The sequence below is a fragment of the Sprattus sprattus genome (genome assembly GCF_963457725.1).
Source record: "Sprattus sprattus genome assembly, chromosome: 9".
NCBI lineage: Eukaryota > Metazoa > Chordata > Actinopteri > Clupeiformes > Clupeidae > Sprattus > Sprattus sprattus.
The window spans coordinates 11,354,392-11,374,085 of NC_137928.1; the positions used below are offsets into that span (position 1 = coordinate 11,354,392).

General features: G+C 41.2%; 1 protein-coding gene across 4 annotated transcripts in view; it reads right to left on the bottom strand.

Annotated features, from left to right (window-relative positions):
* The window catches only part of grik1b (glutamate receptor, ionotropic, kainate 1b), a gene marked incomplete at both ends in the record, with an annotated part of 39,728 nt that overhangs the window by 14,611 nt on the left and 5,423 nt on the right, over nucleotides 1-19,694 (bottom strand). For all 4 annotated transcript variants that reach the window (XM_080844609.1, XM_080844612.1, XM_080844610.1 and 1 more), the window contains 6 exons: nucleotides 674-817; nucleotides 1,336-1,509; nucleotides 1,884-1,937; nucleotides 4,051-4,232; nucleotides 6,441-6,698; nucleotides 7,250-7,417. In XM_080844609.1, the coding sequence (XP_080700735.1) occupies nucleotides 674-817; nucleotides 1,336-1,509; nucleotides 1,884-1,937; nucleotides 4,051-4,232; nucleotides 6,441-6,698; nucleotides 7,250-7,417 (980 nt within the window). The remainder of the gene's footprint in view (nucleotides 1-673; nucleotides 818-1,335; nucleotides 1,510-1,883; nucleotides 1,938-4,050; nucleotides 4,233-6,440; nucleotides 6,699-7,249; nucleotides 7,418-19,694) is intronic.

A 19,694-nucleotide genomic window follows, 5' to 3' on the forward strand; every position in this document is an offset into this window, starting at 1 on the left:
AGATATTGATTATACAGAAGGGCTGGTATAACTGTTGAGATAACATTCTTCAGGTGATCAATAACTTCACTGTGTCAAATGTGAACTTAGAAAAAATAATAAAATTGAAAATAGTATCTTTGGCCAAGTCATCTTATGAGAAATACAAACATGATCAGGATTTTAGTCATTTTGAGACGACCATTGACAAATCTATTGTATGTGAGCTTTTGAGTCTTTGAATAGACATTTGTGTTTTGACGGATGACTGTAACATTCACAGGTCCAACATATACTTCAAATCATGAAAGATTTGAAAACTGCTACTTTAGTTGGGCAAGTAATACACATTCTTGGTGATTACGTCCAAAGACTACCTGACAGGAGAAGCTAGGCACATAACTGACTTCAGAAGAAGGAAAACAAAATGTCACCCCACAAATTGCAGTGCACATTATTTACGTGTTGGACAAAGCAAACAGAAATGTCATGTTTGAACGGTGTGAGTCATATGTGCATACACCAAACAAACAAACCAGACCTGGTTATTAAAATCTCCACCAACAGTACTTCAATGTAAAATCTGATGAAGATTTCCATTGGTCTAGTCTATGCCTATAATGATTTATCTCCACAAACTGAATCAGATGTAAGGATGACGTTTTTGATATGGAGGAGGCTGCGGTTACTGTACCTCTTTGAACATGTTGATGAATCGCGAGCCAAAGCGCCAGGGCTTGTGCCGGTGGCACTGCAGGGAGCTGACGGTGATCTGGGAGGCTCGCTGCGATGCCGCAGCCACCATGTAAACAGCATCATACATCAGGGCTGCCTCTGTCTGCACACATAGAACACAACTCAGCGCCAATAACTGCCAATAATACATACATACATACATACATACATACATACATGTACATACATTTGTACAGACATACAGTCGTATGTCTGTATGTCTGTACAAATGTATGTATGTATGTATGTATGTATGTATGTATGCACATGTATGTATGTATGTATGTATGTATGTATGTATGTATGTATGTATGTATGTATGTACTGTATGTATGTATGTATGTATGTATGTATGTATGTATGTAGTATGTATGTATGTATGTATGTATGTATGTATGTATGTACTGTATGTATGAATGTATGTATGTATGTATGTATGTATGTATGTATGTATGTATGTATGTATGTATGTATGTATGTATGTTTCTATCTATATGTCTACAAAATAACAATAAATGCAAATGCCCACTGAGGTTTATTTTTTTCTTCATTCTGGTAGTCCTAGCTTGTCTGTGCAGTCTTAAACTACATGATGCGATTATGGTCCCAGAGGCTCCTCACCGTCATCATGCCGTCCAGCTGCCCCGTCTCAGGTTTAGGCGGGGCCTGCAGGCGCTCCATGGACCACTTGTCCACCACAGCAGCCACCGAGGGGTTGTCTATGTTGAGGAGACGGAAGCCCGTCATGTTGACACCACTGTAGCGGTATGGCTCCAGGTCCAGGGCAAAGAGGTCCTGCAGGGGACAGATGAGGCAGAGACACAGACTGTAAGAGGTTAGGCTATGATGCCTGGGTCAATCCAACCAGGGATGACCACTGTATTGTCTGAAACAGGGGCTCAATGTAACTGTATACATACTACATACAAACATATTTACACACATATATACCATGTAAGAACAGATTATATATGATCTATCCTATACAGGTGACAGAGATGACAAAGCAGCTCATTAAAACCCAAGCAAAAAACCCACTGTGGCTACATATTTGTGCCGTGGGTTTATCATGGGTTGATTTTATATCAAGACTGTACGTTTCCTCACAGTCAGATGACAAATGACACCTTCAAAGGGCATTCCACCCGCTAATAATCTATACAACCTACCAGAGTGGTGAAGAAGAAGTGGTAGTACTCCGTCATCATCCCCATGGAAAGCAGCTGTCAGAAAGAGACGACATGCACTGATTTAATCTCTCTTTCTCTCTCTCTGCTTGTGATTATATATGCTGGTCTATTTAACGTTGTACAAGGGTGAATACTGCTAACCTCTATTGTTCAGAACCTCTAAGACCTTCAACCTTAATTAGCTATTGATACAGTCTTTTTGGTTGTAGTTACTAGTATGTACTTATTAATCAGATTTCCCACATGACAGTTTAGTATATTTTATGAGACTGATGAGACTGATTTGTGAGACTGATTTGTGACTGATCTTTTATTTCGACCACTATGGTACAATTACACTTTGTACACATCTCTATGTATTTAACTTAAATGATCTGCTGTTGTGTTGAATAGTTGATGCCTACCCAATCAGGTGAGATTACCAGCATTTTATTGGTGCTGTTGTCAGGATAGCACCAACATTTTCTTTGTGGCCCTCGTAAGGGAAGCATTAGCATTAATGCACAATTGCACGGCCATTCATTTGCCGCCAATCCACAGAGCTAATGTACCCACATTATTTTGGTACCCCTGCATGGGGGCAGAGCCAATATACAGTATATACACCTGTGAACTCTTGACAGCAGTAACATATGATATTTTGTTGAGTAATAACATATGTTTGGACTTTTTCATATATACAATTCAACAGTATTGTCAGTCGAGGTTCTTGGCATAGATGACATAAGAAATTGCTTTCTTATGAGATTCAGCACTGCCACAACACACTAGTCTGACTAATGGCTACATACATGCATTCACATACAGTCATATAGTCTTATCTCTCTCTGGAGCGAAATACTGTTTTCTGATTGGCTAATGGGGTGTACAATAGGTTTGTATAGACGGACACCTTGGACGTAGTCCCAGTAGAAAAGTTAAAACGCTGTTCCATATCAATGCTCTTAAATGGTTACCATTGACAACCAACGAAACATTTTTTTTTTTTTTTGAAGGACTTCTCTAACGGCAGCACTAGGCTTCAAATCAAGAATTCATCAGTTTATTATACATATTAAGTTTCCTAAAGATAAAGGAAATTCTAAATAATAATAATAATAATAATAAAAAATTTGGATGTTGTAAACGGGAGATAAGCGGGATAACGGCCTTCGAGCTGTACAGTTCTACAAAGATAATGGACTTCGCGGAGAAACTGCGCGTCGTGGAGTTCTTTGCCCCGCATCGTCCATTATCTTTGTAGAACTGTACAGCTCGTCGGCCGTTATCCCTTACTTGTAGCCTACAAGGTCCAATATAGCTGGTTCAGTTCAGACAGACACACACATTGCCTCAGTGGCTGGCCTAGGTATCGTCTGAACTGCATTTTGTTCTGCGTTAAGGGTACTAGAGGAGAGCTTGTTGCTGCCTCACAGCAGAGCTTGGCTGTGGCTCAGAGTCTTCCAACAGCGTGTCATTAGCCTTTTAAACCTCCTGCTGGTTTCTCTGTTTGTGTGCTGTTATCTGCTGCAAGATCAAAGCGTGAGCAGTGTCTTTTCATCCACACAGGGCACTGGAGTTCTGCAGGAAATGAAGTATATTAATCCAGATACCCTCTACATGAAAACTGACCCTGAGGGTGAGACAATATGAAGCGCACTTCACTAAAGTGCAACACACTATCATAGGTGGGGTTTGAAACATATTCTCAAGGAACCAATTAACCAGTGACAGAAATACGACCAGATGATTATTTGGTGGCGTTTGGGAAAATAACATCAGTGATAACGAATTCCCTGTCTGGAATATAATTGCTTCTTAAATATTTAAAGACTCTTAATCTTTTAAAAGAATGTATGAAGGGGCTGTTAAAATCATACCCTTTCTCGACAAGAAACCTTTTTTAGGAAATGTGTTAAAAGTTAATTTATCATCAAATATCTCTGTCAAGTAGTTACTCCTTTTAAAACATGCCTTGAGAGATAAAACAGCTTGACCTCTGCCCAAACTATCTGACTTTCACAGTTCTGGGACTTAAGCAAGCCTAAAGCCATTTTCTTTTTTAATTTTCACTACAGAAGCCCACACGCCCCTTTGAAAATACAAACTAAAACAGTTGCCAACAAATCTGTTTAAGCTCCGCCGCAGTGCAAAGAAGGTGCATTACCTGCTTCAGGACATATGCAGATGTTTGATAAGAGCAGTCGAAGATTACGTAAAACTCCTTCCCTTTCTTCATCTCCTTCAATAACGGACGCGCGTCCTTATTTCCACCCGGGAGCTGCCGGATTTTGATCTTGATGCTGTATCTGGATGGGGCTTTGATCAGCTCTTGCAGGCGAATCAACCCTTGAGAGAGTAAATGAGTAGGTTAGCGAAAGTCAAAGAGCTGATCTTTTTTCAATGACACTTAAGTAAACAGAGTAGAGATTTGAGATTATATGCGAATCAAGTTTCAGCGACAGATTATGGTATGGCTGTGCGATTGAAATGCACTCGAGTGATACTTAAGTTGTAAACATAATTTGTGAAACATGTGGGCAGACAGCACCAGTACTACAATGGAGAATTCCAAGAACATTCCAAGAACATTCTCACAGAACACAATCACAAATCCCCCTTCCCTGCTTCTCTCCCTTTTCCCTGTCAGTTTATAATCCACACTGCTCTATTATTGGTGTTATTGTTTATGACTTTTAAATATACAAATAAATAATCAAGGTTGTATAAAACAGTGTGAAAAATCTGTTTATGTGGGAGTAAATTAAAATGAATATGGTCCACATGCATCAATACTAAATCTGTCAAACAGCGGGATAAATCCGTACAAGCAGAGCGGGAGCCTCATTAACTGTGAGCTTCTAGAAGACTTTTGGCGTTGTGGCGCTGACCTCTTCCTTGCTGGGAAGGCGAAGCTAGCAGTCACTTAACGATGACAAATGTGTTGTGAACTATTCTCTTGGAATTAAATCCAGAAAAAAATGAATAAATGCTCCATGTTTCAATGACTCTGTGACATTTTGAGACTTTTTATTTTTTATTTTTTACAATTTAACATGTTTCTGTGCCTATATATCAGAATTATCTTTCACTTGGCAATTATCAAGTTATAATTACAGAAAAGATTAAATCAGGCAGGCCTGTTCATCTTTTTAGCCTAATTGTGCACTACTAAATCTAAACGTACTGATGAGAGTTACACTTTTTCTTAACCTTCACACCAACACAGACTACCAAGTATTGTATGTATAAGTATGTATGTATAAGTATGTATTAATTGTGGGTTATTTAGGACACCTTCTATGAGTTCTCATGAGAGGCATGCATACATAAGGCATGCTGGTCATGAGCCTGAGCTAAGCTCACTCTCAGCAGTGACATTTGATAATCCATGGAAAAGCCCCATAAAGGATCCCATGGTGCCAGAGCTGTGATAAATTATGATGCACAACCTGTGCCAGCTCGTATTAGTCGATAAACAACAAATCTGAAGCACACAACACATTTGCAGGATCGATGCGTATGGCACACAAGCAATGATAAATGTGCCCTTTTATCAAAGCCAATAAAAACATGGCGCCAATTCCAAGAGTGAGCGCAGCGGCACAATATTCTATTCAGGGTTTCCACCCGTTTCCATCGACAGCATTACAAACTTTTCATGACCTTTCACAACATACTACTACACAAAATGGCATACTTTACGCCACAGGCTGAGCCTAATTATATGAAGAAAATGAAACGACAGCGTTTTACATTATTTTCTAATTGGCTAGTTAGGGTACGTCAAATCAAGTGGAAGCTGTTTCACAAACATTATCCATGGAAGTACAATAACATAATTCATTTTATTTTATTAGACCTACATATGATGAAAGTCTTATTGCATGACCTTTCCAAAACTTTCAAAGAATTTGATGAATTTCATGACTTCTCCAGGCCTGCCAAATGGGATTTTATAATTCAACGACATTTCCGGGGTGTCCATGAACGTGGGAGCCCTGTTGCACTGTAATCACCAAAGTCGTGGCAACACACAGACAGAGTACACTATCTCACACAGAAAACATATTACACCTGTACATCCTATGGTACTTTCTAAGTTTTTGCAGGTATCCTAAAGAGATTATGAGACAAGCAGTGAGATACAACAAAGATATGGGGCCACACTCCCCTATCATACATCGAGTACTGTTATCTCCCCTCAGGACATCTAATCTGTTTGGAAAACCAATCCCAACAAATACAGGTTCACATTGACCACCTACATTCTTCACTAACAAACCAATCCCAATAAATACAGGCTCACACTGACTTACATGTGTGCAGTGATGCATGCTGGGCAGTGATGCAGTGTTTAGCATCACCACTTTACAAGCGGCAGACCTATACGTTCGATTCCCAATCGCTGCAGGTTGTCTATATGTTGCTTTTGATAAAAGCGTCTTCTGAATACCTTACCTTTACATGCATTCTACACTGGCAATCCAAACCCTACATATACAGGCTCACGTCGACTCTCTACACGCTACACTCTCGTGTTTGCCTTCAACCCACCAGTTGCATCCTCGTAGACGACGGTGACCTGCTTCCATTTGTAGAACTGCACGATGTCCAGCACGGCCCGGCTGATCGAGGCGTAGTCGGGGTAGAGGTTGATGTAGAAGCTGTCCTTGTTGTCCACGGAAGGGTGCTTCCAGCGGGTCTGGATGTGGGGCACCTCCAGTGCGTTGCAGATGGACTGCACGGCGCTGACCGAGGAGCTGTGAGACGGGCCGAATACGGCCGCCACACCCAGGGCCAGCTGGTCACAGGCTGGGGGAGAGATGGGGGGGGGGGGGGGGGGGGGGGTTGTAAGATAGGACAGAGTGCAAGGAAAAAGTAGGGATGGAGGAAAAGAGAACAAAGGAGGGTAATACGGAGAGAACAATGAAAGGTAATTAGAGGATGGGGAACAGAGAGAATACAGGGAGGTATAGATGTGAAACGAAGGGGTGGACAGAGATAGGAACGTAAAGCATAAAGGATAAGAGACACCAAATCCATCAGTGACATCCCCTAAGGACCCCCCTATTCTTAGTGTTGAAAAATGAGCCGATAACTAAGAGATAAATGGCCAAGGCATCCTTCAGCCTCTTCATTAAAAGAGTGTGTACAATGCAATACAAGGCAGGTCACCTCATCTAAAAAGCCTGCATTCAATTACATCTGGTACTAGACGACCTCATTCCAAGACTTACACAGACGTGATTTAATAGTAACAGATAAGAGGCAGTGGTCTGTCTTTGTACATCTTGATGTCGACCAATGCAATGCCGTTGATTAACTAGCAGGAAAGTGAAATGCAGAGGTAAGCGTATTCTTACCTCGTCTGGATGCTTCAAAGCTGTCATATAGGTTTATTCTCTGGATGTCATAGGTCAAAGTGGTGTTTGGCATTAAGGTCCTGTTTCTGTTTATGTTGGTCACAGCGAATTTGAAGGCCAGTTCTTCAACACTTATAGGCTCATTCTCAAGGGTCTCAAAAATGCCCCCTGTGGAAGGAAAAACAGGACAGACGTTTGTTTAATGATTATCTCATTGACCCACTGTCTGAGATATTTTAGGTGCATCACCATTGGGAGGTCATTTTGTCGCTATTTTAGGATTGACTTTATATTGAGTGTATATATAAATATATTTAATACACTTAAATAATATTGAATATATACACTTCAAATCTCATAGCGACACAAATGACATCCAAATATACATTAATATCTGAACACTTACTGTCGTCCAGTAAGTGACCAAAAGGCACACACAATTTGTAACACTCCTTGAAAAGCTATAATACATGTACATGACAATAGAAAGACACACAAACAACATAGCCTGGCATCACCGAGCTGTTATGGCATGCTGCTCCAAGGGACCAGATGCAGAGTGGATTTTTATATGGCTCTCCCCTTGTCTGCCTTGACCTCTAATCTATAATCCAGCCTGCTGGGAGCAGTTGTCATGAGCATACAGTATGGCCAACCGCATGTGCCCTCAAATCTGAACTGTAACGCAACACAGCAACAGCAACAGATGACTTGCTTCAGATGTATGGATAAGAACATGTTTAGTGTGTAAAACATCACGCAAGAGGGAGGGTTGTTGAGGAATATTAGCTGTGGTTTGGTCATGAGGACAAGGCCGCAGGTCGAAGATAATCTCTAAAATGTACTGCAGATGTCACAAGACAGCATACACACAGACTGCAGGTCAGCGTTGTCAAGTGGATTGGTGCATGTCGCAGTGTTGTTTCACTAAAGATCAGTGTTCACCAAACGTCTATTTGTTCAAGTGGATTTTTGTTCTGGAACCGTTGTATGAAGATTGTTAAGCATGACAGATACAACAAATGTTCAAACAACTGTGCATACAAAAACAAATAACTCGACTAAACATTGTTTCTAGTAAGCTGCCACAAAATAGTGGAGCTGCTACTGCCAGTGTTGTCCATGCAGAATTATTTGTGGAGAAATCTCCAGCATTCGACACAGATGTCTAATTTAGCAAAGCTTCAATTACCAATGAGATTAACATGCAAAATTCCTCCAAAGCTGTATCATCCTGAAACAAACAGAATGTCACCCACACAGCATATCCCCCCCCCCCCACCAATATCATCACACATACAAAAACACACACAAACACAAACGCACATCCACGCGCACACACACACACACACACACACACAAACAGATACCACTTCTAGCCCTAAGGACTTAATAAACATTTTTCAAATAGGAACCTGTGCAGGAATAACAGTCCTGATAAGAACAAGCAGTTCGTAGTCGTTATCATTTATCATTTCCGAACAGGTCCCAGCGCAGACTCTCCACAAACCCAAAATTCATAGAGACCCAAGTCATTTGTAATATCCATTTGCACAACACACGCCTCCGCTGTGTTTGAGAGAGAACTATGCAATTACAGCATTATGAAGATAAACCTTATGATTTACAGTTGGCACAGCTAGGGAGGAAAAGTATTCCATGATATTCAGACTGATTAAGTCTGCTATTAGAGACCGCAGCGAGATAGGACTATTATTTCCCCTCTATCCAAAGTCAGATTTATTATTGATCATTATCTAGCTCACTCTGACGCACTAATGCAATGCATTAAGTCCAGATGAGAAATTATACTTTTTTACCCCATAAAAAAGTTTGGAAACAGTCAGGATGAAGCTTAGCTATCTGTAAGTACCTATACACCGCTTAGTCATGAATCAAGTAAAGCAACACCGTGAAAAATCATTCTACCAGTTGATTGGAAAGTATTGTACACCAAACATAGCATGGGCCTCGTTTGAGAAAAGCAAATCATTTTAAGCAATGATACAATAGGTCCAGTGCACATAAAACAGTAGTATGACACCACTGGAGGAGAATACTCTGCCATAGTGGGTTTCAAGCCTCCACCCCACACCCCCATTGCTTCTGACACTCCTCCAAAGGAGAGAGGAGGAACAGTACATCTTTCATGGCTAAGCACTAAGTGTGTGTGTGTGTGTGTTTGTGTGTGTGTGTGTGTGTGTGTGTGTGTGTGTGTGTGTGCGTGCGTGCGTGTGTGCGTGCGTGCATACGTGCGTGCGTGCGTGCGTGCATGCGTGTGTGTGTGTATATGTGTGTGTGTGTGTGTGTGAGTAAGTGTGTGTGTGTGTGGTCGGAAAGTGCAGCGGGTGTATAGGCCTGTAAGACTAGACTGTTGGGGAAAGGGTTGCGGGCAAATAAAGTTGAAAGCAATCCAACTCTTAATCTGGTGGTGGTTGTTCCTGAATTACGCATTATGACATTATGGATTGAAACAGCACAGCAGAAACGTTATTTTTTTATGTGTGTGTGTGTGTGTTTGTGTGTGTGTGTGTGTGTGTGTGTGTGTGTGTGCGTGCGTGCGTGCGTGCGTGCGTGCGTGCGTGTGTGCGTGTGTGTGTGTGTGCGTGCGTGCGTGCGTGCGTGCGTGCGTGCGTGCGTGTGTGCGTGTGTGTGTGTGTGCGTGCATGCGTGTGTGTGTGTACCACTGTCACACACAAAAGCACATGTAAGTAACACTTTATTTGAACTCTCCATCAAAAGACTAAACTATGTCATAAACATGTCACTGCATTGGCCATATATTATAATAAAGCTTTATGATCGATTATTTCCAATAAAATGACATCATTTACAGTATACATAGCAGCTATAATAATGATTGATGTGACAATTTATGTTAACCTATTAGCTTTTGTTCCAATGACCACTAACATTAGTTCTGACATGACCCAGTTACCAATATTGGCACTTCTGTAACTAATGGTGCTATGTAGCATCATGGTCATTATGTTATGAGTGAAGGTTCAAATAAAGGGTCACACACATGCACATACATGCACGCACACACACACACACACACACACACACACACACACACACACACACACACACACACACACACACACACACACACACACACACACACACACACAACACACACACACACACACACACACACACACACACACACAGAAAGAGAAATTATTCTACAGGAGAAATGGAGCATAGCGGAGTGGTACCATCGAAGCCAGTTTGACTGTCCCTGCCACAATTGGATCAATACAAATTTTCCCCATTATACCAATCTGGGTTGTCATCTGCTGCTCGTTGCTATAGTACCTGGAAACCACTTTGACAGACATGAAGTTTAGAGCGATGTCATATAGACGTAATCTAACTGAATCAGGCAGATAATGAATTAAAGGCACAAATCAACTACCCCCCCCCACACACACACACACACACACACTCCCCCACATCTCTTCAGCTGTCCGTATATTGCAACAATACCCAATAAAAGGCAGAAGGCCCTCGTTCCCTCTATGAAAACATTCTCTGTGGGGCCGCTTGTGAAATTGTGATCGATCTTTTAAAGGGGGTTGCGGAATAAAAAGAAGGAGGGTAACTGGCTCCCCTTGGGGGGCTGGGTTGTGAATGACCTTTTTCTTTGGTCGGGCAGCGCAGAGAAGCGCAGCACAGCCTCCTGCCTCTAACTGAGAGAGCCTTGTCTAGACTCGCCGGTCAGAGGAAAAGCGTGGCTTTCAAGTGCCATTCCTAATTACGGCTACCGAGCCTCACTGCGTGGTAGCTCCAACCTGTTCAGTTCACTCACTCCATTCAGGCGAATTATTAAATTCTCAAGGGAGGAGAGACAGAGTGAGCAAGACAGAGAGAGAGAGAGGGGGGGGGGGGGCTGTCTCTTTCAAAAATCTAGGTTAATGTCTTAACGTTTCAGCTGGCATGTTTTCCAACTTAAAGACACTTGGAATGCAAATTAATGGGGAGTACTCAGGTAGAAATTCTTGACTTGGACGTTCATTTATTCCTAATTGTTTCCCTTCACATGCCTGAGGACAGCTCGAATCAGCCATGTCCTGTCTATAACCACCTGTTCATCACTGATGATGTTGGCAAGAGTCCTTACAATAACAAGAGGTCTCTGCCAGCAACTTTCCTGTTTGAACTGATCCCACTCTTTAGACTTATTGTAGACTTATAGTCTTTTCAGTTCTCAATCTCACTTTTATACATCAAGTTTATTATAGCCAATGTTCTACCACCATAGAAGTACATTCGCTATTTTAAATATGTCCATCTCAAACAGACCAATTGGCAGGTACGTCCATCTCATACAAAAAGGGAGAGAGCAGTCAAGCCACGAGCAATAGAGACCTATTGTAACAATAAATACTACTTAACGTAAGAAATAGAAAAACAAAATAGAAAAAGAAAAAGAATTGCAGGAATGTAACTGTTCTTAGTGCAAGTTAAGCACTAGTCGAACATTTTAGTCGTTGATTACTGGGTTCTATTTACTATTGAACTGTAAAGCCATATAATGTGCTGTTCCAAAAACACAGCAGTTTTGATAGGATGATTACAACAGTGGGTTTGATCGTATTAAAAACAGCCTCCTTAGTCCAAATACAGGTTTGAAAATGCTAAAAAAGTATGGATAGTATGATACAACACAGAACAATCAATCGAGGGCCACAGACACTAAAACACCCCCCACTTACTTGTTCCTATGAACATCACTGTACAAAGGCATCTACCAGTCCTGGTGTACATCCACAGAGCCCAGAAAAAAAAACATGGGCCTCACTGGCACTTATGCTAGTGTATCGACTCGGCTGCTCTATAGTGGCCTTTGCTTTTTATACTGTCAACAGCCCCTTGATTGATTCACTTCTCATAAACACCTCTGACTGCATAAAACAGAAGCCCATCATCTGAGAGGTGTGCCGCATAGAGTCTTCATTCCTTTGGCAAGCCAGAGGAAAGAGAGGTCAGCCTGGCATCAATGCCTTGATGACAGCAGCAATTCATTTAGGCGCCCAGAGAATCTAAAGAAACCTGCAGCGCTTTTCTTCACCTCCATCCTTCTCTCTGTCTCACACACGCATACGCACACACACACACACACACACACACACACACACACACACACACACACACACACACACACACACACACACACACACACACACACTCACACACACACACACACTCACACACACACATACTCACACACACACTCACACACACACACACACACACACACACACACACACACACACACACACACACACACACACACACACACACACACACACATCCTCCACTGTGTGCTTATTAAAATATTCATGCAGAGAGGGAGCGTGACCGGACGCCTCAACGACATTAATATCTGCTCTTTTTCTGCCGGTGCCATTTTGTAGTTTAAGTAAGTACAATTTCTCAGCGAGGCAGCTGGGAAGCCAATCGTGACAGAGGGGCAGTTAGATGTGGGGGTGTATGGCCCCTTGCTAAGGGGGGAACCACACAGCCGGGGGGGGGGCGACGGCACAAATTGATGACAGTGTCAGGGAATAACAGTAACAGTCTCACAGAATACGGATTCATTTAAAGCTCTTGGTGATATCAGTGTCTGAGACACTGAGTTGGTATCCATGTAGAAGTGAGCTGTGCAAGGTAATAAGGAGAGGGAATCACTGTTTTCACGGCACAGTCTCCGCTCGGACTGCTCAGTGAGCTCCCAAAAAACAGAAACACTTTCCCCTTGTGTCTGCATTATTTGATCAAGGTGGACACAGTGAATGACTTCTCTCGGCTCACGAGCAGCCACACTGCAAGCTGAGTGGACAAAATAATCCTGCGTCCTCCTCAGTTGTCACGGGAGCAAGCAAATGCTCATTCAATAGAGCTTTTTTACAGGAACTTTTCAGAATACTGTCTACCTTCAACCAGGCCCCTTCCACACTTTCACTACAAAGCATTTTTATACATATTCATAAAAATATTTTTATATTATCAAGCAACCAAAAACCTTTAAATTGCATTTAGAACCAGCCACCATTTTTTTTCAACAATCAACATCCGTAACATGACAAGTGATTTATTGATCTTTTTTATTTATTATTATTATGCTTCTCAATTCAAAAGCTGTTGGGCTTATCCTTTGTTCACTACTATATTGGAAAGAGTAAAACAGTGAAATCAAGGCTCTGACATCTCTGTACTGCAGATTAATCATGTCTGCTTTGCATGACACTAACAATTCGCTGGAGATAAACCAGATAAACCAAATGTAGGAGCATGACAGAAGGCCTCCAGCTCTTCTCTTCTCTTTAGACCCAGTGAACATTAACTGTTGACTGAAAGAGTGATCCAGAGGTCATGGCATTACAGTAACAGTAAAGCCAGCTTATCAGCTCTACTGGAAACTCCTAGTGAGAATCAGTTTACAGCATGGAGATACGACCTCCAGCTAAAGGTGTTGTCCTTAACATCAGTCATTTACACTTTGCATCGAATTCAGCTATATTCTCTTTGAGCTCCTCCTGCTGTCCGTCCAGTGTGTGCTCTCACAACAACTCTGGTGTTTGTGGACAGTTCTGGCTCTGCAAATGGGACACAAACAAAGTGGCTTGGACCAGGCCATACACTGTTCCAGCTAATCAACACGTTACTTCAAGAGCATGGAAAAGAGGAGTGTCGTTCGATTGGCCGTTGAGCTGAAATATCGACAATCTTTTGCCTGAGTCAAGGACTGCACCTCAAGGGACAATCGGAAAGTATAAAGAATTGTATAATGTCCTGGCTTTTAAATAATTTGGTAGTATGAACCTGCTGAGCTATGTCCTATGAATACACTAAATATCCCATAGGTAGAGGCAAGCATCATCTGACTGACCTATATAAAAAAGGGAAAAAAAGGAAGATGCATGTCCATATGTCCACAGACAACCTCACATTTCAAAGGTTCCCGCCACTCCCAATAAATAACCCATCTCATTTTTGAGAAATAAAAAAATTGAAGCCTATCCTGATGTGATGAGGACCATGGATAGGAGGAGCATGGATAGCAGGCGAATGGATAGGAGGAGCATGGATAGGAGGCGCATGGATAGGAGGAGCATGGATAGGAGGCGCATGGATAGGAGGCGAATGGATAAGAGGAGCATGGATAGAAGGAGCATGGGTCTCCTGATGTGATGGATAGGAAGAGCAGGGATAGGAGGAGCATGGATAGGAGGCGCATGGATAAGAGGAGCATGGATAGGAGGAGCATGGACAGGAGGAGCATAGATAGAAGGAGCATGGATAGGAGGAGCATGGGTCTGCTGTTTGCTTAGAGGTCTGCAGCTTCTCTAAGCCAATGGTTCTCAAAGCAGGTTGGCGACGCATTGCCTGGGGGTCCGTGGAAAAGTCTGGCTTCCAAAGGTTTTTTTTTATTTAAAAAAATGTATGTATTGCAATACAGTATACAAAAACAAACAGACAAGCAGAGATGCAAAGTAACGAATTACATTTACTCACGTTACTGTAATTGAGTATTATTTTTTGTGTAATTTTTTCCAGTAGTTTTTGAAATCGATAATTTAACTTTTACTGACTTTTAGATTTAGACTGAAGTATTGTACTTTGTTGCATTGGAAATCACATCCATTACTCAGTAAAAAAAAAACACTGAAACAACTTTACGAGTTATCACATTCATTTAAGACTCCAAACTGTTCATCGGTAGAGTGCCTCCAGCAAAACTGTTGCAATATGCCTTAGGTACATGTATTTGTATGGCACAGGATGCAAAACTCAGCTGTCAGCTTAGGTGATGAAATGTTGATACAACGGCAAGGAATGACAGGATTATCAATGAATAACATTTCTTTCTGACGGGCTTAGGTAGTTGTTGTCAACTTGCTATGTTAGCTTAAGTTTTATGGCTCCAAAAACAGCGAAAATAGCTATTTGCTTTGTGAGGCGTCTCAAATTTTCTTCCAAAATCCGGGTAACATTTGCCGTTTTTTCCTGAATGAACAAATATCTTGAACTGACATATTCTTCAAAGTGTCTGCAAATTGTCTGTGACCTGATACGATATTAGTTTAAAAATAAAGGCCTTCAACCCAATGAGTTGCATAAACACTATGGAGATACTAAAACAGCGCCTTGACAAGCAGTGGAGCACTGCGCGGACACTGATGCGGTGCATTATAATGTGCATCTGGCCCTTAAATATAACGTTACAGAACTCTAGCGGCCTAAATGCCAGATATCAAACTTAGCTAATTGAAATACTGGTCGTTTATTGGAATATTCAATAGTAGTTTTGCAAAATTCCAAACTGAAAGCTTGCTAGATAGCCTTTGCCTGTACCAACTTGTATAAAATGTTAGCAAGCTACCGTACGTTAGCATATTATGCTATCTTACACGTTTGCTTTTTAGGAGATCCGTTAATAACTAAGACTACAGGTTGTTAATGTCTTTGTTAAAAATAAATCTTTAGAATCATCTACGTCGGAAAACCCTACAATCTGAGTTTTATTGGAAAACCGTACAATCTGCTTTGATAAAAAAAAATATTCTATCAATATGTTTTGTAAGGTAAACATTATTTAGCTTCTCAGCACATTTTACAAAAGGATAATTTAAAAATCTATCCTACATACTGTCAAGTAATGCCAAATGTAATAATATCCTATATGATAGTATATGATTTTAGAGTAAAAGTGTCCAAAAGCATATAACATTACAAATAGCTAAGCCTATACGGTTTAATTTGGGAAACGATTATGAAGGGGTCCTTGGAAAATGTTCTGCCCTTTGAGGGGTCCCCGGCCCTATTCATTTTGAGAACCCCTGCTCTAAGCCACTGGTGCATAGGGGCTACAAATTAGAACGCTGATGAAAATATATCACCAGAGCATTCATGACTTCATAGGCACACAGCGCCAACCCAAACACACACACACACACACACTCTCTCTCTCTCTCCCTCCTTCCCTCACACACACACATACTCTTTTTCCCTCCCTCCCTCACATACACACACACACACACACACACACACTATCTCTCTCTCTTTCTCTCTCTCACACACACACATACACACAAATACAAATGCTAAACAAGAGTGCCTCCTTAACCTTTTCACCTTGCTCTAATTTCAAACATTAATGAGGCTTTTAGTTTACCGTTTACTGTTTCTGTCTTTGTCCTTCAACACGATTATCTTATCAAGGGGCAAAGCTAGTATTGGCAGAGGGCTGAAGGGTAGAGTGTAGAGAATGGGAACTGTAGAGCATGTAATTGGGGATCATCAAATGCACAGATAACATCTGATAAAGTACCTTGGTGACAGCAATAAATTAGAAAATGTTCATAAAATATCATGCAGTAGCCAATAGTTTAACCAGCAGAACAGCAGCAATACGAAGGTGAACCATACTCTGCAACCAAGACTTATTGTAATTACTCAAAAGGATAGAATGCATCACTAGATAAACAGCTGTGCAATCAATACCTTTGTTAATGACTTCACAATGAACTTATTAACCTTCACAGGAAAAGTCTAGAGTCTAGACTCTTAGTGGCAGCTGACAAGAGGAAATAGATCCCACTGGGGCTGCTATGGGCAAGCAACCCGAGGCAGCAGCATCTGTGGCAAAAAAAAACAGCCAGGCAGATGCACCGTACTACACTACAGAAAACCTCTAGACAGCAAGAACAGGGGTGGTAGATGACTTATAGGCAGACCACATGGCCTTAGACTTTGGCATGGCTTTGACCATGAGAAAGGGGATGAACGTGGATACAGACGGTTTGGGGAGTACAGGGTTAGCTCTTCAGGTTTGTAAATGTGGATGGAGGAAGGCAAATTCACTGAAAGGCTTGAGGATCTACCAGGGAAGGGAAAAAAATGCCTGGAATACAGGGGCGCTACATTGAGAACTACTTGTTTAAAAGTAGCTTAAGTCAGTCGGTTGAAAAATGACCACACGATCATGATGAGAAAACGGGAAGTTTGAGAGTTGAAAGAAAGAGTCTGTCGGAGGATCAGAGCTAATCAATAATCAGAGTATGTGAAAGACTTGATATTGACAGACATTCCTCAAGTGGGAAATGGGTTCCCCGATGGATGATGGACCCAGATGAAAGGAGGTGCAAGAAGTCATACGTTGTACAAGAGCTGCTATGAAAAATTCTAATGGTGTGGCATCAGGTAGGTGGTATTTTTAATCTGAAGAAAAACGCCCTTACCATTGGCCAAAATCGACAGTTCTAAATGTGGTAGGAAAGATCTTCTTCAGTGTGGTAGCAAGGAGGGTTGTCTCCTATTTGAAAACAGATAGCTTGAAATATACTTATGTGCAGAAAGCAGAAATCCCAGGATTTTCTGGATGTTTGGAACATACTAGCATTTGACATCAAATTCAGGCAATGAAGGCAATAAGGGTCGTGGGTGGTGTGAGGTTACCTCCCATCGGATCTTATATGGACAACACGACGAAGCTCTCAACAACTGCTCCAACAACTGTCATTCAAACAATGACACATGCATCTGATCCTTTCAAGGTGTATCTTGAGGTGTATCTCTGTGGTCCCAGGATTGACATGTGTCCTAACCAATCATGAGGGGAGTGGGTCCAGACACCACAATGAAACACTGACAACGGAAAATGCATGCTTGACAACCCCAGTAAAATGTAATGTGGTTGAATGTAAACAGGGCGAAGAGTTCAGAATAAAGGACAGCCATGTTGCTCCTGGACTGAACAACAATACACTACCTTACTGAAAAATTAAAACAGTTACACACTTCAACTGCACAATTGTAAAACGGTGAACACTCTGATGCTATACTTGTAAATAGGGATGCATACCTAAACCCACGTTCAGGTTCAGGTCCGAATTCGAATCCAGAGGTTTAGGTTCAGGTCCGGACCTAATAAGTCCGGACCCGAACCCATGGCATATTTGAATATATGAACTGTTTAAAGTATACTATTAATATAAATACATACAAAACATTTGGCTTCAAACTACAGCTTTTTTTTTTTTTTACTTCAAACTATGAACATTATATTAACTGTAAACAACAGTTTATAGTCTACTTAAATAAATATAAATAAGTACAAAAAACACACACACACACACACACACTCTGCACACACTACAGCTTCAAACTTATTTTGCAAAAATATGAGCATATTTGCCTTTGGAGTCAAAAATGTATTATTTTGTTTGTATTGTATTATTTATTTTAATGAAATTTCACCATTTCTGATTTGTTTATATCGATTTTTTTCTCTCTGTTTATAGTTAATCTTTTTACTTGAACACACTGAGTACGAGAAAATGTGCACTGCCCCTTTAAGAGACTATTATACGTTTGGCTGTGATCTCCGTTTATTTGTCAGTCTGAGGTTGCTGATTTGCTGTTGACCTTCTATCCTCTTTACACGCAATTGTTGTGTTGCATTTGCTGCACGTCGCGATGTTTGAATCTTTTTGTGCAAAATACAGCCACACTTTTGACCGTTTACCTTTCGGTATTTTCTCTGTTAAAAGGTTTATGGCTAGCTCTGTTTGTTCTTGTTCTGTGACATGCTGCCTGCTCTTCATTGTCAAACGACTGTTGCTATGAAAACACCAATGAGCGACACAGGACAACGTTTATAGTGGGAGCTAGGGCAGTTGTAAATGTGCCCCACGAAATCTGCCTGGCAAAAAAATACAAAATAATTCATACAAATCATACTTACACCACTAACGTTACTGCTAGTTAGCTATCGCTAGTTTTCTACTGTTTTGGAAGCAGCCCCTGTGTTTCATGTTGCAGCCTGAAATAATTCATAAGACAACATTTTACATAAGTTTTCAAGATTTAGCTGCATGATTTGTTGCTGTTATTTATTTAAATCGGCTCAGGCACCGAAATCTGCGTGACATTTCGGTCTGGGTGCGTAATGGTATAGGAATGTCTTTTTCCACCGCGAATTTCAAGGTGGTCTAGAACGAAAATATAGTAGGATATAGTATGTGAGTGCTAGATTTTTTACAAGTCCAGTACCGAATCACTGGGGTTTCGGTTTTTCTGGACCTGAACCTAAACGTTTTTACAAGTCCAGAACCGGTCCGGCGTACCGGTACGCATCCCTACTTGTAAATCTTGCTGTTGTCACTCACTCGTGCACAGACTTCTGTCATTGAAACTGTTGTAGGGCTGTAGTCAGGGGGATGATGTGAAATGTACAGTATGCCTCCCCTAGTAACACTTTTTAAGTAGCAGAATGAAGGCCTAATCAGTGTGATTGATCCATGTGTGAGTAATCTCACTTTTACTCTTTTATATAACTTATCTTATAGGTGTTGTTGTTAGCCTGCAGCCTATGATCAGTTTGCTGAACTTTACATGAACCTTAGCCTACATAACATCAAACACTTTGCACTGG